The sequence below is a fragment of the Prunus persica genome, chromosome G2 (assembly GCF_000346465.2).
Source record: "Prunus persica cultivar Lovell chromosome G2, Prunus_persica_NCBIv2, whole genome shotgun sequence".
In the NCBI taxonomy this organism is placed as follows: Eukaryota; Viridiplantae; Streptophyta; class Magnoliopsida; order Rosales; family Rosaceae; genus Prunus; species Prunus persica.
This window is the reverse complement of record NC_034010.1, coordinates 24,795,500-24,819,544: the sequence shown is the minus strand read 5'-3', so window position 1 is coordinate 24,819,544 and position 24,045 is coordinate 24,795,500. Positions and strand designations below refer to the sequence as shown.

At 37.3% G+C, this 24,045-nt stretch overlaps 5 protein-coding genes across 6 annotated transcripts; 3 read left to right on the top strand and 2 right to left on the bottom strand.

Moving 5' to 3' along the window:
* LOC18785821 lies at positions 289-5,867 on the top strand. The gene is made up of 3 exons (XM_020558192.1): positions 289-419; positions 632-4,677; positions 5,236-5,867. Exon 2 carries the CDS (start codon positions 643-645, stop codon positions 4,666-4,668), a length of 4,026 nt encoding a protein of 1,341 aa, XP_020413781.1. The 5' UTR covers positions 289-419; positions 632-642; the 3' UTR covers positions 4,669-4,677; positions 5,236-5,867.
* LOC18785078 (probable serine/threonine-protein kinase MARK-A) lies at positions 6,157-10,176 on the top strand. Of its 2 annotated transcripts, none has more exons than XM_020558194.1 (9): positions 6,157-7,040; positions 7,238-7,372; positions 7,482-7,673; positions 7,768-7,989; positions 8,126-8,160; positions 8,241-8,333; positions 8,456-8,606; positions 8,717-9,384; positions 9,515-10,176. In XM_020558194.1, the coding sequence occupies exons 1-9, from the start codon at positions 6,992-6,994 to the stop codon at positions 10,055-10,057; spliced, it is 2,088 nt and encodes a 695-aa protein (XP_020413783.1). In that variant the 5' UTR covers positions 6,157-6,991; the 3' UTR covers positions 10,058-10,176. The 2 variants fall into 2 exon arrangements, with proteins under 2 accessions (XP_020413783.1, XP_020413782.1); XM_020558193.1 differs by having other exon boundaries at positions 7,768-8,007.
* Positions 11,051-12,958, top strand: LOC18786076 (40S ribosomal protein S23). The gene is made up of 4 exons (XM_020558519.1): positions 11,051-11,177; positions 11,924-12,079; positions 12,189-12,315; positions 12,500-12,958. Exons 1-4 carry the CDS (start codon positions 11,173-11,175, stop codon positions 12,638-12,640), a joined length of 429 nt encoding a protein of 142 aa, XP_020414108.1. The 5' UTR covers positions 11,051-11,172; the 3' UTR covers positions 12,641-12,958.
* LOC109947601 (low temperature-induced protein lt101.2) lies at positions 20,485-21,002 on the bottom strand. Its single transcript, XM_020558139.1, has 2 exons — positions 20,805-21,002; positions 20,485-20,704 (listed from the first exon to the last, which is right to left on the bottom strand). The coding sequence occupies exons 1-2, from the start codon at positions 20,883-20,885 to the stop codon at positions 20,621-20,623; spliced, it is 165 nt and encodes a 54-aa protein (XP_020413728.1). The 5' UTR covers positions 20,886-21,002; the 3' UTR covers positions 20,485-20,620.
* LOC18786550 lies at positions 22,366-23,697 on the bottom strand. The gene is made up of 3 exons (XM_007218570.2): positions 23,439-23,697; positions 22,945-23,214; positions 22,366-22,736 (listed from the first exon to the last, which is right to left on the bottom strand). The coding sequence occupies exons 2-3, from the start codon at positions 23,161-23,163 to the stop codon at positions 22,623-22,625; spliced, it is 333 nt and encodes a 110-aa protein (XP_007218632.1). The 5' UTR covers positions 23,164-23,214; positions 23,439-23,697; the 3' UTR covers positions 22,366-22,622.

Here is a 24,045-nt window from a genome sequence, read left to right as displayed (position 1 = left end):
AAGGTATCATCATATTAGCAATGGGATTGAGATAAAATTTATTAAATAAAATCATTAATAGATAAGAAAGGACGCACGCACCTAATGCTCCCGAACGTCATATTAGAAAGTGACACGTAGTAAGATGAAAAGCGAGAGATTTACTACGCACACGTGTCTCCAGTTGATTAGACTTTCACAATTGACCTGTGAACGTTTACCTTCCATAAAATTAAAGAAGGCTGAGGTAACCAATCACTGTAAAGTTTGAAAAGGGACAATAAAGCAATCTGTTCGGCCTCTGCGCAATTAATTTTCTTAGATCTCCAAAAGGACACTTACCCTTATGCCCAAATAATACACGAACTCACAAACTCTCTCTCTCTCTCTTCTAAACCCCCAAACCTCGAAGGCTTTCACTTTCTCGAGAAGATCTGGAGGTAAACTCAAAAATCACTCTCCTTAAGCTTTCAACTTTCAAAATCTGTTTGTTTCTTATATGCTATGCTTTCCCTGTTCGGTAAATTTCTCGATTGCGTGCTTAGATTTGCTCAGTTTTGTCTCTAGGGTTTATCGATTTCGTGAAATTTTTTTTTAAAATAAAAATAAAAATGAAAAGAAGCTTTCTTTGATGATTTTGAAAAATACCCAGATAATATCTGAATGGATGAACAAAAGGAGAAGGATGTTCTTGTTGGTACTGGCTCAGAGTCCACGGTGACTGCCGGTGGGCATGTAGCTGGTGAAACCCTAGCGGGGTCTGAGGCTTGTGTGAGTGAGGGTCAGGTTGAGGGGTCTTTCACTGAGGATGCGGGTGAAGATGATGGTGGTTCTTGTAATGGGGATGATATAATGGTGGAGGTTCTGGGGTCTAATGTTTATGTTGGTGGAGTTTGCACTAGTGGGGATGGCGAGAAATCAGATGATGAGGTGGATCGTGATGAGTCGGATGAAGTTGATATGGGTTCGGAGAGAAATGTTGGGTCCTTGGGTGGAGATGGTGGTGGAGTGGGTGAACCGGATTCAATAGGTGGAGAAACCCAGGTTGTTCATATTGAGGAAGCTGAGGTGGTTGCAAGGGAGGTTGTGAATTCACAGGAAGTTAATGCTTCAGATGAAAAAGAAGATAATTCTACAGCTGAAAATGGAATAGGAGGTTCCTCGGCTGGAGCTCTATGTAGTGAAACACAAGTTGTGCAGAATGAAGTTACTGTTATTGAAAGTGTAGAAGTTTCAGGGAGAGGATTGGTGGAGGTTGTGGAACAAGAAACGAAGTCGGTTGTTGGTGGGGTTGATGCACTCCATGATTTGAAGACACAGAAAGCTAGTGTTTCAGATGATGAAGTATGGAATCCTGGGATTGAAAAAGCTGCAGTGATTATCAATGAGGAAGGTTCGAATCCCAAGCCCTTGAGTGAACAAACCCAAGTTCCTGCTGCTACTGGTGATGTTGCTGGGGAGGACAGAGTAGATACTTTGACTTCCCAAGTGGCAGGCAAGGAAACTGATAAAATTGATGAAAATTCGAGTCATTCAGTAGAAGAACAGCTAGTTAAGATTGAGCCAGTAGGTGTTAGCACCCACAGTAGCAGCAATGGACCTGCACATTCAGTGTCGTCATCTCTTCCAGCTCAAGAAGTTCATGGAGGTGAAATTGCAGTAAAAGGTGAACATGATCTTCTGACTTTTGAGAAAGACCAGTTCTTGAAACCTGAAGAGAGCGTAGAGAACATGGTTCATGATATTTCCCTGGTTGAATCAACTTCTGTATCTCTGCCAACAGAAGTAGTTCCAGGAGGTGTAGTTTCGGTTACGGATGGAGGCAGCCCTTCGAATTCTGTAAAAGATCAGCACTCGAAACATGAAGAGAGCATAGACAAGAACATGGTCCATGATATTGCACAGATTGAATCAAATACCGGGCAAGAGATGGAAGTGGACAGCCAAGTTAATGATGCTGGACAGGTTGGGTTAGATGGAGGGTGTGGAGAACATTTGATGTCTAACAATGATGTTCCAGACCCAGCTGAAAAAGAGCAACCCCTGAAGTCTGAAGAGTCCTTAGAAAAGACTGCGACTGCTTATGTTGCTCCAGTTCATCCTAATATGGACATGGAGGGGGTCAAGGAACAAGTTACTGATGCCGAGGATGTATTATATGGAGGGGAACAGATAGAAGATAAAGGCCAATACACAATAGGCGGAAGCACTGAAATTGCAGCAGCAGATGATAATGTTCTCTTGCATCCAAATGGTCAGAACTTGAAAACTGAGACTCTGTACAGGAGCTCACAAACTGATATCCAAGTCACTGATAGTGGGGATATTGCTCCTATGGACACTGAGGAGGTTTTCAATTATGCCAGTGTGGCCGAGACTAATGTTGTGCATGAGGCAGGACTTAAGGAACAAGTTACTGATGCTGAGCTGGATGGTTTACATGGAGGGCATTACACAGAAGTTGAAACAGAAGCTACTGAGCAACCAAAATTCAGTGAAGAGGAAATTATTATGGAAGAAGCTATGCAGCCTGGTAGCTCAGATATTTTGCTTCAACCAAGATATGAGCTGCCACCAGAAAATGAAGGCTTGTTTTCTGCGTCTGATTTAGTTTGGGGTAAAGTAAAGAGCCATCCATGGTGGCCTGGACAGATTTTTGATTATACAGTTGCATCTGAGAAGGCAATGAAATATCATAAGAAGGACTGCTTTTTGGTAGCATATTTTGGGGACCGAACGTTTGCTTGGAATGAACCGTCTAGTTTGAAGCCTTTTCGATCTTACTTTCCCCAGGCAGAGAAGCAGTGCAATTCAGAAGCGTTTCAGAATGCTGTCAATTGTGCTCTGGAAGAAGTTTCAAGACGTGTCGAATTGGGACTAGCGTGCTCTTGCATACCAGAAGATGTCTATGAGAAGATTAGGTTCCAGATTGTTGGAAACGCTGGGATCTGCCAGGAATCAAGTAGAAGAGATGAAGTGGATGAATCTGCGAGTGCCAGTTCTCTTGAATGTAATAAATTGCTTGAATACATAAAAGCTTTAGCACGGTTCCCATCTGGTGGAAGTGACCAATTGGAACTTGTGATAGCTAAGGCTCATTTGCTGGCATTTTACCGCTTGAAGGGTTACTGCAGCTTGCCTGAATTCCAATTTTGTGGAGATTTATTGGAAAATAGAACAGATAGTTCCCTTTCCGAGGACAAAATAAATGTAGGTGAAAGGGACGAGCATACGATTGAAAAGGTGACTTTTTCTGGCCCGGACATTGTAAAAGTCCAGAGTAGCAATTCTAATAAGCGTAAACATAATTTAAGAGATGGAGTGTATTCTAAGATAAAAGAAAGAAGCCTGTCAGAATTAATGGAAGGTGGCATAGATTCTCTAGATGGTGATGATTGGTTGGATGGGAAGGATAGTGGTGGTTTGGTTTCACCATCCTCTGGAAAGAGACGGAAGGGTTTTGAGTATCATGCTGATGACTTAACAGTGCAAGATGGAAGGAAGGGTCTTTCTGTTGCAAAAGTTTCTAATACCACACATGTCCCAAAGCAATCTTTTAAGATTGGTGAATGTATCCAGAGAGTTGCAAGCCAACTGACAGGGTCTCCCATAGTGAAGTCCAACAGTGACAGACCTGCTGGGGATACTTCTGATGTTGCTTTCCAGAGTTCTGGTGATGGCCATAGAGGGAGAGCAATTGATCCAACAGAGTACGCATCATTAGGTGAATTGCTGTCGCAACTTCAGTCGGCAGCAGAAGATCCACGGAACGAATACCATTTCTTGAACACTATTGTTAGTTTCTTCACTGATTTTAGGAATTCAGTAGCTGTAGGTCAGCAAGCTGGGGTAGAGCTTTTAGCTGTGGACAAAGTCGGTGGTAAAAGGAGGAAGTCGTCAAATTCTGGATTAGGGTTGCCCGAAACTTTTGAATTTGACGATATGAATGACACTTATTGGACAGACAGGGTAATCCAAAATGGTGCTGAAGAGCCTGCGTCACGAAGGGGCAGAAAGATTAATTTTCAACCTGTCGTCCTTGCCCAACCAGAAAAATCCCCTCAAGAGGGTCGCAGGCCATACTCCAGGAGGCGGTATTCTCAAGGAAATAATGCTTTGCCAGCAGAGAAACCTGTTGGCTATGTGGACGAGAATGCTCCAGCAGAACTTGTATTGAACTTCTCTGAGGTGAATTCTGTTCCTTCAGAAACAAAGCTAAATAAAATGTTTAGGCGCTTTGGACCTTTGAGGGAATCTGAAACAGAAGTTGATAGGGAAAGCAGTCGTGCTAGAGTTGTTTTTAAGAGATCTTCTGATGCGGAAGTTGCTTGCAATAGTGCTGGAAAATTCAATATCTTTGGACCAATACTTGTAAATTACCAGCTCAACTATACTCTATCCCAGCTCAACTATACTCCGTCTATCCAGTTTAGTGCTTCTCCCAGCGCTACAACCCAGGATCAGGAGATGCAACTTGTTCTCTCCCCCCATGACCATGAGATGCACCTTGATCTCTCCGCCCATGACCAGATGCAACTTGATCTTTCTACTCATGACCAGATGCAACTTGATCTTTCCACCCATGACCAGATGCAACTTGATCTTTCCACCCATGACCAGATGCAACTTGATCTCTCCACCCACGACCAGATGCAACTTGATCTCTCCACCTTTGAAAACCTGGTTTGAAGCTGTCAGGTATGTATGATGGTCATGGATTAAATTCCATCTCATTGATGGTTGAAATTCTTCTTTTAAGTTTGCTTGTTACAAATTTTCCACTAGTTCTGTTAATTCCATATGAGGTGGTATATTTGAAGTTTATTTTGAAACAAAAATTAAAAAGTCAAATTAAGTGAACCATTAATGGGGTAGGGGAGTCTCAAATATTTAAACTTCAGGATTTTTTTTATTTATATCTTTATCACAGCATATTGCATTTCTTTATCTCATGTTTTTTATAATAAAAAAACTATTGAAGGGTGGGTGGGATTGAGAGGGAGATGGCTATGGATATCGTACAATTTCAAGTGAATTTGATCATAGAGTTATGAGCCTGGGCACATGGACTGATGTATGGGAAAAAGGTTTTACTATGTGGCGTTGAAAATGATGAGCAGATTTTACTCAATATCCTGCTTGTTTGATTGCTATGCAATTATCTGATGTATTTATTTTTAAAATTTCTTAAATTTCACAACGTAGGTTTTGTAGTCTTCTGATATTTAACTTTTCTTTTACACATGTTTACTGCAGGGGGAGCAAATGCTGAAGAAAAAGCAGATACGGTGCTGGTAAAGATGCCATAGGACATGCACAGCTGAATCGGATGCTGGAGGAGGTAACCTGACTGGTTATGCATCAACTCGTCGTGAATTTAATCCGTGCCAGGGTTCTCTCTGTTTTCTTTTCACAAAGATGCCTGTTTTTTCTTGCTTCTGTACACTTATGTGCGGTTCTTAGTCTGATCTGATATATAGCAGAGATAGCTGACCCTTCTTTGATGGCCGCAAGACTTGATTACGGCATCATTTTCTGTCCTTGAATGGGTGAACAAATCCTATTTGATTGTGCATGCCAGAATAACAGTGACTCACAACTTTTCTAAAACCATGCTGGAGGTTCGAGGGTCGTTTTGCCCCTCAATCAGAGTTGCAAGCACTGTTTTGGAATAAGTTTTAATGCTTGGGAGAAGTGCATATGCTTTTGCCATGTGAATGAGATATAATATGTTGACCTTTGCTTGTTTTCCCCTGGATGCAAAGCAGGCTGTGGACAAAGTCCATTCTTTCTTCATCACCATCAGTTGGTCTTATGTTACCATGGGATGCGTTGATGTCATGAAGAAAGGATTTTTAATCAGAGAAAGTGAATCAAATTCTTCATGTTCATATCCCATTGAAATGGCGATTCTAATTTGTGTGTGAAAGCTGAAGAGCTGTTCTCTTTTCTGGTCTTGGTGCTTGAACATGGCAGCCTTCCCTTTTTTTTTCTTTTTTTTTTTCGTCTTTTCTTTCTGGAATGATATTACACACCCAGATGGATGAATGGGATCAAATCTAAAAGGATTTGCTTAATCTAATCATTAGAATCCTCATTTCATTAAACGCCGTCTGTTTGATAATTTGGAAACGTTACATGAAAGCTGTTAAAGAGTATATTATAAATCCATGCAACCAAGTAGGCAGGTGCAACCGTGCAAGTTCAGAGCTTTCGGCATGTTTTTGGTGAAGCTAAATTTGTAGCAGATGCTCTAGCTAGCTCTTGGTAATAAGTTTGCAAATTCCGTCTGATGTTGCTAGGAAAGTTATATTTGATGCTTGTGGTATTGGTTTCTCGTCGTAGTTTTCTTTTGTTTGTTTTGGTCTTCGCAAAAAAGGAGGTCCATATTAATTCCTTATTACTACAGAAAGCTGAGGAACCCTATTGATATGTCTTGGAAATTGAATGCTTAAGAAGGAATTTGTTGGGATCTAATCTGCACCAAAAAATGCACATCATGCATGTTATAAAAGAAAAGAAATTGTTTACCCCAAAAAAGAAAGAACATAAATTGGAAAGACCCCAATTTTGTGGTAAATAATTGGTTGACAATAATGAAAGTCGCAATTGCATGCATAATTAATGGTTGATCGTTCTGGAAACTATAAAAACGTCGAGAGGAGCCACTGATAGTCAAGTCGGAGAGATTCTCACTGATGGTTTTTACCCAAAAAAGGAAAAAAAAAATGTAATCATAAGTTTGTGGGACAAAGAAAGGACAGGGGATCAGAACTTGCGCTCCATTTCAATGAGTTTGTACGCAAACTAAAACCCAATATTAAATCAGCCGTTTCAGTTTCGGTATCGCCAGTGCCAGTGATCTCTCTTTAATCAATTCCCCAAAACGTAATCTTTCACATTATTTTTCACTTTGAATTTTTTCCCACTACAACTCTGTCTCCCTCTCTCCCTGTCTCTCCAAGAAGACGAGAACCCAGTAATATTTGACTTGTAGTTGAAGAAGCTCCCCATGAATACCATGTCCTCCAGTGGAGATATTCAAGAACTTGGCTTTCCAGGTCCCCTCTCTCTCTCTCTCTCTCTCTCTCTCTCTTATCAACTGTTGATGATCATGCTTGAATTTTTAAAGTGTTAAAATACGATTCTTTGAATTCAGTATGCTCTTCTTGGGTGTCTAAAGGGTTTTTCTTTGATACACATTCATGCATGCTAGTGTTTCTAAAACAAGCTTCTGCCTTGTATGTACCCAATTCAGATGACAGAGAGAAGCTTGATGGGTTTAGGCTGTTCAACTCTGGGAGCTCACAGGACGCCAAGAATGCAGCAAATTATACCAATTTTAATGTCCGCAACAGTTTGGCTTGGGACAGTGCCTTCTTCACAAATCCAGGTCTTCTTTATGAGATGCAACATATTTATATTTGTAAATTATATTATAGGGTCTTTCGTTCTTGCAATTTTTTCTCTGCATAAATTTTACATTCTGCGCATTTTTTCAGGAGTTTTGGACCCTGAGGAGCTGCTTCAGACTATGAATTCTCGAAATACCGGCAATGCATTTAACTTTCTTGGACAAGAGGAAGAGATACTATTGCCTTCTGAGTCTCTGGAACCTGAAAGAACAAGAAAACCCAACAACTACAATTTTCGCAAAAGTTTGGCTTGGGATAATGCCTTTTTCACCAGTGCAGGTATGTGTTGTCTGGTAGAAACTCATTGCACATGTACCTGTTATCAGCATTTTCTCACTGCATAAGTTTCTGGTTGGTTACTTGTTGTTCTCAGGGGTTTTGGATTCTAAGGAATTGTCTATAGTGAACAGAGGGTTCAGGAAATGTAAAGCAAATCAACTTCCTGGGATTGAAGAAGTTTGGAGGTCTACCGAGTCAATCTCTACAATAAATAGTGGCTGTTCCTCCTTGGCAAGCCTTGAGTTTGAACTTTTTGAAGATAACAGATCATCTGTGCAAAAACCAACATCAAGTGTCAAACTGAAAAAAGGAGGAGGTATGCAAAATATGTACAGTAAGTATACTGCCTTTCTAGCAACAAGTAAACACCACGGTTTTCCATGAAATACTTCACCTTTTTATCTGTTGTGTTCTTTTTGTAAACATAACCTTGTTAAGTTCATAACTTTCAGCTTCAAAGAAACCTGATGCTTCCTCTCGGATGAGGGTAAGTTTTTGTCATAATTTTGTCATAATTTATCATATTTCTGAGGTCTTTCCATAATGTGTGTGTATTTTGAAACTCAGATGAAATCCATGCCGGCATCCCAAAGGCAAAGTCTTAATGTGCATAGACCGCAGAGGATCTTAAAGGAGGCTTCTGTTTCTTCACAAAAACAGGTATGTCTAAATCAAGTAGAATGAGCTGTTCTTTACTTAATAGTTGATGCATAACTTAAGTCAGTATGCGGGAACAAAGTTTTCAAAAATGTGTTAACCGACTGAGTACTGATAAATTGAAGGTTGCTGCTGGAAGTGAGAAATTGAATTCATCTGCATCTCGTAAACCACCGAAGATATCAAGTCGGGTTAATGAACCTTCAACAGCTGCAGCCAAAAGGGCTTGTTTGGGTGGAAATTATGCCAAAATGGGAACTGCAAAAGCTGCACCTGGTAAGACGGAAGATGACCAAGAATGTAAAACTTATCATGCAGTGTTTCTTATTTTTTTTCATTAGTTATGGATTGGAACTCAAACTACAGTCCATATGGTATACTTACAGGGCAATCTATGACTTTGTCAAAGAAGCCTTGCATGGGGGTATCCTGCAGTGTCAATGATAGCTTTACACCATCCCCTAAATCTCTTTCATCACATTTTCCCACTATCACACATGAGTCTGGGGCTTATTGTTCCCCCTATAAAGGCTTCTGGAATGCTTCAGTAGACACTGCTGGTAAATCTCCCTTCAATTCAAGAAGACAAGTTGATCCGTCACTTGTCAATTCGGCTTCCAAAGGTTTTACCATGGGAACTCCTCCGCGATCCACGAAGACAAACAAGGATGAACTGGAAAATTCTTCTCACCCTTCTAGTTTATTTTTCACTCCGAAGTCTTCCTCTCATACATCACCTGCTAGTTCCCTTGATGGACGTTCTTCAGTATCATCATCAACTTCTGTGAATCAAAGATCTAAGAACTCTGAGGTCAGTCTAGAAATACTCTGCAGGCAGGTTTCTTTTGAGAGTGATGTCTCTCAGGCATCAGATGTGGAGAGCCATTCGCATGAAAAGCCCTGCACTGGATATGGAAATCAGAAAACAAGGCTCCTAAATCAACGTGAAGCAAAGATGTCAGTGGGAAGTGGCTCTGTTTCTAGCAATATTTGTAAACATATCAAGCCCTCGTGTCTCCGAGTGCCATCACCGAAGATTGGTTTTTTTGATGAGGTTGGTTTATATCTATGGGCCATTCTAGTGCTGAATGAAAGCTTGCTTTTGAGTTTAATGTTTGATGTTCAAATTTTCCTACATGGTGCTGAGTGAATACCTAATTGTACAATATTCCTTCCTTTGACAGGAGACTTCTTTCGTGCGATCAAGTGGCAGCATGCCGTGCCATTCTGGTGTACAAAGCATAGTGTCTAGAAGTGCAACTGGCAAAAGTAACAACAATGGAGCTGCAAGTCAATATGGCAAGCTTCAAACTCCTAGAACTTTAGATGGGGGGCATGGGACAAGGAATACAAAGCTTGCATCGCGTAAAACTGGATCTCCATGCCCTGCTTTTGGCATCAGTCCTCGGCGTCCAGCACACATTGGAGTTCAAAATGCTTCCCTTAATGAGCTTGACATGAAGAGGGCCATTAAGACTCATGCTGCCATGACTTCAGAAGTTGAGAATGATTTGCCCCACAAAGTGAACACGAAAAAATGCTTGAGAACTGAAGATAATATTGGGATGGTGGTCCTCAAGAAGGTGAACAGCCAAGATACCAAAGAGAATGAAGACCCCAACATGCCCTGTCCTGGAAATAACCTTTGCACCCTTCAAAATGATTACTTCAAAGACCAAATTGATGCTTTAACTAAACATGTTGGTGCCATTGATCTTGGCTTGTAATTTGGCTTTAACAAAATTCAGAGAATGCCAATTCTCATTGGGCTTGAAATCCTTCTGTGAACAAAATACCAGTTGTTCTAATAATTTTGTGAAAATTTGTTCTCTTGTAACCAACTGATTTTGACATTTATAACATGGTCAATATTATGGGTTTTGATTCAAGACGTAAATAAAAACTAAAATTGTCTTGTTAATTTTCCTCCGTTATAAAAAAAAATTGGTTTTATTTTCCAACATTTTTGTAGATTATATTATACTAGCCTCTTAGCACATGCTCACGCATGTGCCAATTGGTTTTCTTTTTATTTATTTATTTTATTTTTAGAATTAAGAAAAGATAACATGGATAGTTATGTTCCATAAAAGTAGGACCTATTATTTGATTTTGTTTTTAATTTTAATTTTTTAATATGAAAAAAAATGTAAATTTACCATATTATCATCATTTAATTAATAATTTCAATTCTTAATAATTTCATTAACCAAGGGCATTTTCTGGCATTTTGAATGTTTCACCATTCTCTGCCTTTTGCTTTATATTATACTAGCCTCTCTGCACACGCTTCCGCGCTTGCGAGAGGTTTTTTAAAAAAAATAAGTAAATTTATTTTAGAATTAAAAAAGATAATGGGTAGTTGTATTCCATAAAAATAGGATCTATTATCTGCTTTTTCTTTTTCTTTTAATTTTTTTAAATATGAAAAAGTGTGAATTTACCATATTATCCTCATTTAATTAATAATTTGAATTCTTAATGTTTGCATTAACCAATGACATTTTCTGGTATTTTGAATGTTTCACCATTCTCTGCCTTTTGCTTTATATATATATATTATATAAATAAAAAACAAATAAGATATGTCATAAACTGAAATTAAATTAAAAGAAAGGAAGCTAAATATAATACACTCACGAGGTCATATGTGTAATTTTCCGGTACGACACCGTTTCGACTTGCTGAAAACCTAAGAAGCAATACAGAGCTATATATAAAATCTCCCACCTATGAATTGAAAAACAAGGTTAGGGTTTTCCAGCAGCCGGCATTTCCTCTCCGCCTCAGTGCTCTCAGTACCTTTGCTGCAGAAGTCCAGGACTCTACCCTCTCAGCCGCCATGGGGTACCTGATTTCTTCTCTTTCTACAATCTCATTGTTTTACTTTGTCTAAATTTAGTGGTTCAGATCTGGTTTATGGCTATTTCTACAATCTCAATGAGGGGTTTCATGATAAATTTCAAATCTTTAAAGCATTTGAATTTGGGTTCATATTTTTGCAACGAAATTGCTATGTAATATTTGTTCTTTTATATAAAAATTATCTTCTTGGTTGCCTAGAAAGCATCTGAAAAAATAAAAGGATTGAATTTTAGGTTTAAAAGAGATGCATCTTAGTTTCAGTAGGGCTCTGTTAGGTTTCTAACGAGTCTTAAGCTTAGACATGGCTTAAGGGGATGATGATATTAGTTCATGCTTATTTATAGGGTCTGAATTAGCTAAACTTAATCAATGTGTTTCAAGCCCCATTCTTATAACTGATGTTAAAGCAACATTGTATTACTTCTGGCTTCTAGGTAGCCCCATTCTTATAACTGATGGTAAGCGGGTATCAATGTCAAATTGTGCCCAAGAGGCATGTATTAGTTGACTGACAAAACAGGCATGGGAACTTGAAGTTTGACTGTTTTTTTCAAATACAAGAAAGCTGAAGCATGTCTTGTTACTCTGTGCAACTGGCTTTACATTGTTCATTTCAGTGATGCTTCTGTGATTTTATTGAATTTAACAGTTGCCAAATATTACTCATGCCTAGAGATTGGTTTTGAGTGAAATTATTTTGAAATGAAGAGATTGTGGTTATTTTGCAGGAAGACACGTGGTATGGGAGCTGCTCGTAAGCTGAAGGACCACCGCAGAAGGCAAAGGTGGGCTGACAAGTCATACAAGAAGTCTCACCTTGGGAATGAATGGAAAAAGCCATTTGCTGGCTCATCTCATGCCAAGGGCATTGTTCTAGAAAAGATGTGAGATTATTGATACTCTTCCTCGCTTGCTCTAAAACATGGGATATTATAACTAATGCTACTTTTAGGTTTAAACTGAATTGTCACAAATTGTGGACTGTTAATGCAGTGGAATTGAAGCTAAGCAGCCGAACTCTGCCATTAGAAAATGTGCTCGTGTTCAGCTGATCAAAAATGGGAAGAAGATTGCAGCTTTTGTGCCCAACGATGGTTGCTTAAACTACATTGAGGAAAATGTAAGTTTCATCTTTCAGCATGTTAGATTTCAAGGAAACCTTGGTGAATTTGACCAAAAAAAGGGAAGGAAACCTTAGTGAAGAGTTTTAAATCTTTTATAAAGTCATGGAATCCTTTGTTTGTGCGTGCTTTCATCTCCTATATTTTCTCAAGTTAATGATATATTTGTTGCGTTTGGTGCAGGATGAGGTGTTGATTGCTGGATTTGGTCGGAAGGGGCATGCCGTGGGAGATATTCCTGGAGTCAGATTCAAGGTTGTGAAGGTATCTGGTGTGTCTTTGTTGGCGCTCTTTAAGGAGAAAAAGGAAAAGCCAAGGTCTTAAGCTTGTTGAGTGAGCTCATCCTCAAATCTCAGTCATGTAGCTTTGTTTTTCATTTAGATGATGGTTGTTTCAACCTATCGGTGACTTTTGGTGAAAACAGTTTCTTATCCCAATCTAGACAAGGACGACAAAATTTTGAAAATGTAGGATTATCAAAATTCAATTGGTATTTATCTATGGTGATGTTCTGGTTGTGATCTCAGTGATGTCATAATATGGTACCTTCGTAGTTCTTTGTAAAATCTTTTTTGTATTTTATGACTGAGCATTGCTCCTACTTGGTTATTAACCAATAAAAGCTCACATTTTCTTATTAACCGAAAAAAGACGATATGAACAGCATGCAGCTTAGCTCAAGGCTCAATGAAAAAGTCCCATAAATTACATTTACATGGTAGGGTTTACTATTTACAAGGGTCTCGCCCACATATTACGAAGTTGAAATTCAAGTTAACGACTCTTTTACTAGGCTAGACCGTTGAATTCTTGTATCATGTCAACAACTTAAAATTCAGTTTAAGAAGTTGAAACTCAAGGTAATGACTCTTTTACTAGGCTAGGACATTGAATTCTTGTTTCATGTCAACAACTTGAATTTGAGATTGCCAAAACCGCAAAACTCTTCATATCACTAAAACTGTAACACCTTTGAGATGTCGTCCTTAACATCACAAAAGCCATAATGCATTTGAGAAAACTGAGATGTCTTAGTTGTCATAACTAGGAATCTCATTTATATTATATGACAAGGGATTTTTGTAGAAATGTCATCCGAACTTACAAAACAAACACCAGTGTAATTGTAATTAGTAAATAGTTTCTTACAACAAAAACATAGTTGTTATTCCATGCAACAAAAACAAAGGAAGCTGATGCAATCCCAGGCTATGTCAACACTTGAAACCCATACAACAACAAAGTTGTTACAAGTCCGATTATGCCATCTCTTGAAAACCCACACTAGTTGCAATTCCATAATCCATATACACTATCTCATTGCTTGTTTTTAATTGAATTCTTTGTCTTTCGTCAACTAATCATAGACCTTACCACAAGCTTTAAAAATCTTTCGTAGTCCAACAAATCACCCCTCCTTCACTATTTGTCAAACATATTTAGTTCACTCCAATATCTTACATAAATCGACAAATTAAAGTAAATAAACATATGTTTAAAGTCTTATTATTTCCAAATATGCTTTTTTTTAGAATGTATTTTTCCCTTACATAAACAAGCACAAGTTCTATTTCACTCCGACATATCTATTACAACAAATCTTTTATTTATTGTACCATACCATGCAAACCGATCCTTTATTATTTCAGGGGAAAAAATTATGACTTGTGTTCATATTTTTTGTGTTTTCGAGACTAGAACATAAACATGGTACTTGAACTTTTTAAGGGTTTCCACTTGTATATTTTTGTTAACATGATCAATTTATTACTAATTAAGCTTCTTTTTTTCTTTTTGTGAAAACAACCTTCAAAGTTTCAACCACTGTGGTATGGAATGGAATGGAAGTGACAAGAGCTAGACGAAAATACTTCTCAATAATCAAATAGCCTAAGGGCTTGCTCTGTGTATTGTTCACTTACCATTTAATTTGACAAAAAATTTCAGATAAAAAACTTGAAATAATCACAGTGACATGTCACACGTGCCAGGAAAATGGAAGGAAATTAAATTAAGGTCACAAAGTTAAAAGTGACATTGACCAAACTAAACATCCACACATGTTTGTGCAAGGAAAATGAAAGGAAATTAAATTAAGATCACAAAGTTAAAAGTGACATTGACCAAACTAAACATCCACACATGTTTGTTCCCATTATTTCTTCAGGACCCGAAACCCTAATTATCATCGAGTATCCAACTAGTAAATCCAATTCACAATTCAATTGTATGTATTCAAGGAAGATGGAATATTGGAAATGTAGAATCATTCAATTCAATTGGTATTGCATTTTATCGACAAGTTATGCTTTGTAATATTATTTCATATTGTGTTCACATTTTGTTTTTGTTTTTGAGACTTGAACATTGTACTTTGACTTCTCAAGAGTTTTCCACTTATACATTGTCCTTCATATTTGGTGCCCAAAAAAAGTATCACCGAAAGTGAAAGTCAATAGTTGGTGTCTCAGTTAGTTGCAATGAAGGGAAAGTTTCCTTGAATATATATATATTTTTTTTTTCCGAGGGAATAAAGATTTCATTTCCTTAGAATGTTATAAATAAGTCCAACACAACAAACATAACAATAAAACAAAAGCACAATCAAACAAAATAAAAGCCCAACTATAATACACATAAATTAGGCCCAAAACAACAAAAAATCCTAAAATCATACCTAAGAACTAAGCATTCGCTGCTGCTACCCAATTTGTCGTCGCCACCAGTAGAAGAGGGTCCATGAGAACCTACAAAGGAGATCTGAAGAGCGTGTATTCGGGGAAGCAAGCCACCACCATGCATCAAGCTCAAACGATTCATGGATTGGTCTAAATTGACCATTAAACTACAGAGCCCACTCCTTCAGAGCAAAAACTCAGATTTGAGGATGAGTTGTAGGAGATGAACATCAGTAACAAACCAGGAGACAACCAAGAAAATCCTAGGAAAAAGGAAGGGTTTAAGGTTAAAGAGTTTGTGAGAGGGGAAGAGAAATGTACTGAAAGGGATAGGTGGATGAACCCGAAAGATTCCTTGAATAGGCAAAAGTATTTGGGCCTCTTCCACTTAGAGAGCTTTTGATGAAAAACAATTTCTATTATACAAATTTAGATCTACCTCTCATTTTTAAAATTGTTAGTCATCTTGTAACAACTAGGAGATGCAACCATATTCTTCCATTTTCATATGTTCATAATAACAACTGAGAGTTGGAGGAGAAATACAACCATAACTCAAAAATGTTCCTATTTGTCTTTCCAATTCTTCCTTTTCATTTGTTCTTAATACCAACTAAGGGATGAGTAATTAGGAAATGCAGCCATAAATAAAAAAGGGTTAATGACCTAAATGGTCCCTCAATTATCGCTCAATTATCATTTTGGTCTATCAACTAAAATTTTCAATTCAAACGTCCTTAAACTTTTTATTTTATACCAAAATCGTCCTCCCGTGACAGATTTTGTCACTTTCGATCACGCGATGCCCACGTGACTGAGTTTTGAAAGGTATATGCCACTTTTTGAGAGTCATTTACACCCGTTAACTTAAAACACTGAAAAAACCCAGAAAGTCATTTACACAAACAACTTGCAGACATTAAGTTATACGCAGAGACACATGAATGTTGGTCTGAGCAAGCTCGGGACTGCGCTCACTGTAGTGTTTGCGGCCATTCTCGCAGCCCTAGTAGCCCAGCTCTTCTTCCTCCTTTGGCGCCGGCGGAAGTCTTAGTCTCAGACTCGGATCGAGCACCAGAAAAACATGCCTCACTCACAGCACCACAGCAGCGTCGACGTTGACGTGGACGAAGTGTTCAAGTGGCAGCAGGCATTGTACGACGTGTCATTGAGTGTTTTGTTCACGATCGAGGAGGAGGAGGAGAGAAGGGGTCTGGACTCCGCAGAGACGACGACACATTCGTCGTGAGCGGAGAAAGAGGTGAAGACGGCAACGACGGTGTTGCTAGACGTAGCTGTGATGGTGATGAGTGTAGAGGTGGACGACAGGACGACACCGTTTTCGACTCCTTGTGCTTCGCTGCCGTACTATACTCCGTCGCCTTCTCCCGATCGTGAGACTTGTAGCGTGTAATAAAGAAGCTTGTTTTAATTTGCAGGGCTGGATAGGGTCTTGGGCTTGGGTTGTCGGGTCAAGCAATGATCTTGCCATGTTAGCCAGCACAGTATTGGACGATGGTGTTTTACTGGTTTTTAATTTTTTTTTTTAGTTTCAATTTTTAATTATTAATTTTGGGGCAACCGGTAGCATTATGTTTTAGGTTCTAATTTGGGGGTTTTGGTGGAGCTTCTAACAAAATTGAGAGGGAATGTGATACTACAATGGCCAAGTCGTTTTAGAAGAGGATACTCACCTAAAAATATAGTTTTGCCCCTCAATTTAACGGAATAATACACAGACTTTGACGAAAGGACGATTTTGGTACAATATAAAAAGTTTAAGGACGTTTGAATTGAAAATTTTAGTTGATGGACCAAAATGATAATGGAGCGATAGTTGGGAGACCATTTAGGTCATTAACCCAATAAAAAAAGGTTACTTTTTATGTCTTTCATCTTGGAAGAAGCTTGACATACATATTTAGTTCGCTCCAACATCTTATATATAAGTAAAAATGTTTTTAAATAATATAAACATCTCACATAAGTCGAAATGTTCAAAAGTTGTATTTTATTGTAACTCATCATGCACACTAATCATCATTATTTCAAAGTATAAAGCCATGACTTGTATGATCTTTCACATCATGTTCATATGTTTTGTGTTTTCCCACTAGAACATTTTTTTTGTTTTATATTTTGAGACAAAAAAAACTTAACAAAAAACCAGAAATGATCACATTGGCATGTACAATGATAATTATAAGGAAACTAAATTAAGATCCTGAATTACAAAGTCAAAGTGACATTGACCAAACAAACAAACCCACACCTCACATGTCGTTTGCCATTATACCCATTATTTCAAGGGATCTTCACTAATATACCCAAAATAGGAGTTGAAATTATAAAAAAACCCACATGGAAAACACTTCATAAACACACCCAAAATCCATTTATTAAATAACAAATTAGTGTTGAAGTTCCAATAAATTACAGCACTGCCACTATCAAGCCCAACAGAAAAAAAACTCAAAAAACACCCAAAACAAACCCAGCCCAAATTTATAAACAAGCCCAAACATTGTACCATCTCGTATTCCATAACTTTCGGCCCAAAAAAAAAAGTAAACCGTAAAAGTACAATGTTAATACCATCTCATATTCCATAACATTGTTAATACCATGTCATAAAAGTACAATGTTAATACCATGTCATAGAAGTATATTGTTAATACCATTCCATAGAAGTATATTGTTAATACCATTCCATAAAAGTACAATGTTAATACCATGTCATAGAAGTACATTGTTAATACCATGTCATAGAAGTACATTGTTAATATCATTTCATAGAAAAATATTGTTAATACCATTTCATAGAAGTACATTGTTTATACTATGTCATAGAACTATCTTGTTATTACTATGTCATAGAACCATCTTGAGTCCTTTTCAAAGGCATAAACTTTCTCAGCATCACTGATAAGCATTGTCTTGCCAACCCCAGCAGCGAAGAATACTAGTAATAACAAGATACCTCTACAAAAAAAAAAAACACTGTTAATACTACGTCATAGTAGTACATTGTTAATACTATGGAATGCAAGATGATGTTGCACCTAGAAGTGTGTCACTTATGTTGGAACTGTTGCCTGTCACAACACTCAACATCTTGTTAACTATATTTGGTAGAGCAATCATCTCTCTCATAATATTAGGTTCTGTAGTGAGAGGGAAGCCATTGTCAATCATTTCATCCAGAAGCTGCACATTGCAGTAAAGATTTTGGTCAATTTAATAAGCAAAACTCAATATGGAAAACACCAGATTCAAACTCTAATTGGACAATACTAGAAAAAACCATGAATATGGAGCTCAAACCTGATCAAATTTTGAAAGTTGATCAACGACATCATTTCCAACAAGTGCCTCTCCAACAAACAAGACAAGATCTGGATTGTTAAGATTGACTAGCTTTGACAGTGCCTTCATTAATTGTTCATTATCCTGAAAGGCATAATACAATATATTTTCACATTATATATAAAAAATAATATATATATATATATATAGCAAAAAAACCAGGCTAGATAACTTATAGGTCTCAACCCGATGAAAAATGAATTTTAACAAGTAAACAACATTTTTTTTTTCTGTAATAACAAAAGCAGTAGTAAGACTGAAACAAAAATTGCTAACTAACAGTAGCTCAGCATGTACATCATACAAACAATAAATGTTTATGTAAATGCTCAACCATTCTGCTAGGAACTAGAAACACAGTACCAGCATTACAAATCATATTAGAACTCACACAACTAAACAAGCAAGTAATTTTCAGATTTTTTTTTTCAATTTATTTATCGCAATTTGTAAACGAAATGCCAAACTAAGGGAAAGAACCGTAGACGTATTCAAATTAATCACAAAATCGCAAAGAAATTGCTCAACGAGCTTCGAATTTCGGCGATAATCAAACCGGATCATATCAATATGATTCGGCTGACCTTGAAATGGTCTCTTTGTTCTTCTTAAGCTCATCCTTGTGAGCCTTCTCTCAGATCTGGTGCAACATGTGGCCATGAGCGTCTGGCTAAAATTACGGCTCAAAAGCTGTGAGCGTCCTGCTCGTGAATCAAATGAAAGCTTGAGAAAATGACGTCATTGAGGATTGAAAATTTGAAATGGAGAAGAGAAATTGAAAGTGAAAGAAGCAACGAGGAAGATAACGAACCTAAGTCTTGGAAGAAGAACCGATAAGACCGTTGCCTAGAGCATCGAAAGGATTGGCGGAAGAAGATGAGCCTGGAGCCGCACAAGCTGCTGATCGCCATGGTCGATGCTCTTCTTCTTCCTATTCTTCTTCAATCTACAACATAATTGTTATTAAATAAAAGATTTTTTAAAAAAAATTAAGTCGGCTATTTCTCAAAATTGCAAAAGGGCAAAACCGTAATCCAATATAACTGTTAAATTGAAAAAATCGACAGCTGTCGATTTTTGGGTTTATTTTGGGTGTGTTTATATACAGTAAATAGTATAGGGTTTATTTATAGTTTTATGTCTAGGAATGGGTATTTAACTAATTTTGTATTATTTCAACCCTAATTATCATCAATCCAATTCAAATTCAATTGGATGTGTTCAAGGAAGACATATTTTGGAAATGACTACATGCTATCGGAAAGTTATGATTTGTAATGTTAATTCTTTATTAAAAATTGTTCATGCCATACATGACGAGAGATTTTGATGAAAAACGGTTTCTACTATCCAAATATGGATCACAATGAAATAAAAAAGAATTGTAAGATTATCAAAATTTCATTGTCAATATTCAATCGCAACGAGAATTATAGACGTGGTTGCAATATACAATATTTATTGTATAAAATATTACTAATTTGCAATCACTATGATAGCTAACAATTTGTTTTAGACGTCCAGCTTACAATTATTACAGTTAAGATTCTTCCAAAATCAACCATTCCACAACTCAAACCTGCCAATAATTTTTCATTCTCATTTGTTCTTGATAATAACTAAGACATGGAGGAATTAGGAAATATGCATCCATAAATAAAAAGTATTCCCCTTATGTCATGCATACACAGCTGACAAATGAACTACTTTGAAGAAGCTTGTTTAGTTTGCTCCAATAACTTACATTTACATATATATATATATATATATATATATATATATATATATATATATATAAGACATACCACATAAGTCAAAATGTTCAAATCAATTATGAACATTTTCCTTTCCTAATATAAAACATACCGCATTCAAAGTTGTATTTTATTGAAACTCATCATGCAAATTGATCATTATTATTCCAAGGTATAAATCCATGACTTGTGTTCATATGTTTTGTGTTTTCACACTAGAACATTTTCGTTTTCTGTTTTCTGCTTTCGAGACTAGAACATTATACTTGATTTTTTCAGACTTTCCACTTTCTACATTAGTGTCAATTAGCATAAGTGAATGTAATTACAGTGTGCAATTGCTTCATCAAAAAAATAAAGAACAAGAACAGAGCACACAAGGAAAATTTATAAGAAAACTATATTATGATCCTGAATTACAAAGTCAAAGTGACATTAACCAAACTAATCCACACCACACATGTCGTTTGCCATATGATTATTCTTTCACCTCCAGAAAACCTTGATCATCCGACCAGTACATATAATGCATATATAATTCCCGGAATATATCCCAACAGTGTCAGCAACAAACAAATCCAGAACTCCACCTGCATTTTTCACAATATGATTTAACAATTAAATCAAACTCAAAACTCAAAAAAGAACAGAAATAGAATGGCATTTGGGCATTAGGGTAAAAGAATTTACTCCACAGCCATAGCGGAGGAAGACCCCAACAGGTGGCAGGATAATTGCCAATATCACTTCTAGAAACGTTTCTGAACCCATGATGATGAAGATGATGAAGATGATGAGACCAGTTGTGCTAAATTTGGTTGAGGATCTTATGCTTGTGCTAAGGATAATGTGGACCGAGAGAATTAGATTTACTTTCAGTGAAAGAGAAGTGGAGGATATATAAGAGAAGGAAGAACCCTTATCAGTTACATATAGGTGGCATACTGCAAATTCTGGTAATGCCACGTGGGGTGCGGATTGACACGTGTCAGATTTAGGCCTTGCTGTTTGGTTAGTTCCGTGCATACCAGTATGTTTTATTTTTCAGTTTGTTTCTCAGGAAAAAACAACAATTGATCAATTCAGCCGCTGTAGTAGAACTTGTTTTTTTTGTTGGTCAAAATAGATAACCAGTCAAACAAATTATTCTTTGCCATTGTTGGCAGCAAACAAATAGCACAGAATATTTATGAATAAAATCCAAAATTCCACAGGCTACATTGTTCCATGGAGGCATATTATCCCTGCCAGAATAGGATGTAGCTGTTAAGAACTAACTTTGAAAGCTAAAGAGTGCAAAAGGCTGAGAGAATGTGATTATTCATTGACTCCAAAGACTGGCATAAATAGCCGTACAAGGAACAAGTAATCAGAAAAATAAGCAACAAAATATCCCACGTCTAACAACCCTAGACTATTGGGATTCTCCTAAAGATTAGGTCAAACACTAACCATGTTTCCTGACAAATAGGGATTATTAGCAGAGGCAAATTAACTAAATAAAACAAATAACAATAATGGATAAATATCCAACATTCCCTCCCTTAAACTGAATGCTATTCAAGCAATCAGTTTACAGTAGAACCTGACCAAACTCCAAGTAGACCACGCAGCTTCTCAAATGCTTCTAGCTTCAGAGGCTTGGTCAATATGTCTGCAATTTGATCTTGACTTTGACAATGAACTAGATCAACAACGCCTGCCTTTGTAAGATCACGAAGGAAATGAAACCTGACATCAATGTGCTTGCTTCTTCCATGCAGCACTGGATTCTTGGAAAGTTTGATCGTTGAACTGTTATCACAGTATATCAGTGAAGGCTTCTTCTGAATGCAATGTAATTCCTCAAGTATTCTTCTTAACCATACAGCCTGACAAGCACAAGAAGCAGCTGCTATGAACTCAGCTTCGGTTGTAGACAAAGTGACAACTTGCTGCTTCTTTGAAGACCATGAAACAGCCCCTGAACTTAACATGAACACATGACCAGATGTGCTCTTTCTATCTTCCAAATCCCCAGCACAATCACTGTCACTAAATCCCACAAACTCATTGCTTTCACCCTTCTTATAAAACAGCCCATAATCCACAGTACCTTTCAAATAGTGGAGCACTCTTTTTGCAGCCTGATAATGAAGTTCAGTCTTGCTGCTGCAAGATGAAAGCTGCTGCTTTATCAAACCAGGCCCCAGTGGGGAGCTCTGATACAATTGTTAAGAACTAGAACTTTGAAAGCTAAAGAGTGCAAAAGTCTGAGAGAATGTGATTATTCATTGACTCCAAAGACTGGCATAAATAGCCGTACAAGGAACAATAATCAAAAAAATAAGCAACAAAATAACCCACGTCTAACAACCCTAGACTATTGGGATTCTCCTAAAGATTAGGTCAAACACTAACCATGTTTCCTGACAAATGGGGATTATTAGCAGAAGCAAATTAACTAAATAAAACAAATAACAATAATGGATAAATATCCAACAGTAGCAGATTATACCCAACTAAATATCAAGGCTGATAAACCTCAGGAAGTTGAAGACCAACACTTGCAGCAGATTTTCCAAGTACTTTTTTCATCTCATCTGATCTATCCACAGCAATGTTGTAAGAGAACAATAGGTCCTGCACACCCATTATACAAAGTAAGATGCTTGATGGAGATTTTATTTTTAAAACAAAAAAATTTCTGATAGTAAACAGAGCAAGCAAGACATTGAACTGGAAATGACACGTAAGAAAGAAAACCAACATAATGGAACATGACAGGGACTTCACAATTTGCAAAAAGAAAAAAACATTGATCAGTCAGAGCAATGAATTACATCAGTACCTGGTGATGGTGCACACTGTTAAGAAGAAAAGTGTAGTTATGGGCAAGCTTAATCTTCTGCTGAATGGAAGATGGATCTGACAGTTTGCAGTTGTTCCTGAATTCTTCAGTTACGTATTCTTTGAAATGCCTCGCCCTGTCTTCTTTGGCAACGTGTTTCTTCACAGCTCTGAGAAGGTGGCGGTACACCTTAGCAACTTGCAAAGCTTCAGCACTCATTTTCAACCTTTATCTCAGAGCTTATTCTAATTTTTTTTCTATTTCTCCACCCTGCCTCAGGAATTGAATGTTTGATGCATGATCAGAAGCAAATATTGCAAACGCATGACAAAAACATATATTTAAGAAACTTATTCATAAGGGAAAGACAGTAAAAATTGAACAAAGCTAATTAAAAAGTACAAATTCAACAAGAAAATTTCTTATAGATCTACATAAGGTACAAAAAAGAACAAAATACAAAACTAGTAGAAACATTGAGCTGTTGTCAATACCAGTGTTTTCAAAGGCATGCCTTCGCGCGCGTCGGCGACCGCTTCGGAGGGAGGCGGCAGCAGGAAAAGCGAGGCGGCAGGAAATCGCCCGAGGCTGTCGGCTGTTTCCCGAGTTGCACGTTTAGCGCGGGTAAGGCGTGAGGAGGCGTTGCAAGGCGTGGTCAGGCCGAGCGAAGCGGAGCAAGGCGCGCCAGATCTGGACGCTTCTGAACGGAAGAAATTTTGCGAGTCTGCAAATTGGCTGCGACTCTGCGAGGAAGACGACTCGCGTGTTTTTTTAAAATAGGTTTATTGTAATGAAACGACGTCGTTTCAATTGCAGTGTTTTAGAAAAATTTAAATGAAACGACATCGTTCACTTGGAGTGTTATGATAAAAAAAAAACCCAAGTTTCTGTTTTTTTTTTCTTACCTTTATTGTAACTAGCCCCTTGGCACATGCTCACACATGCCAATTGGTTTTCTTTTTTATTTTTAGAATTAAGAAAAGATAATATGGGTAGTTATGTTCCATAAAAATAGGACTTATTATCTTTTTTTGTTTTTATTTTTATTTTTTTAAATATGAAAAAAGTGAATTTATCATATTATTCTCATTTAATTAATAA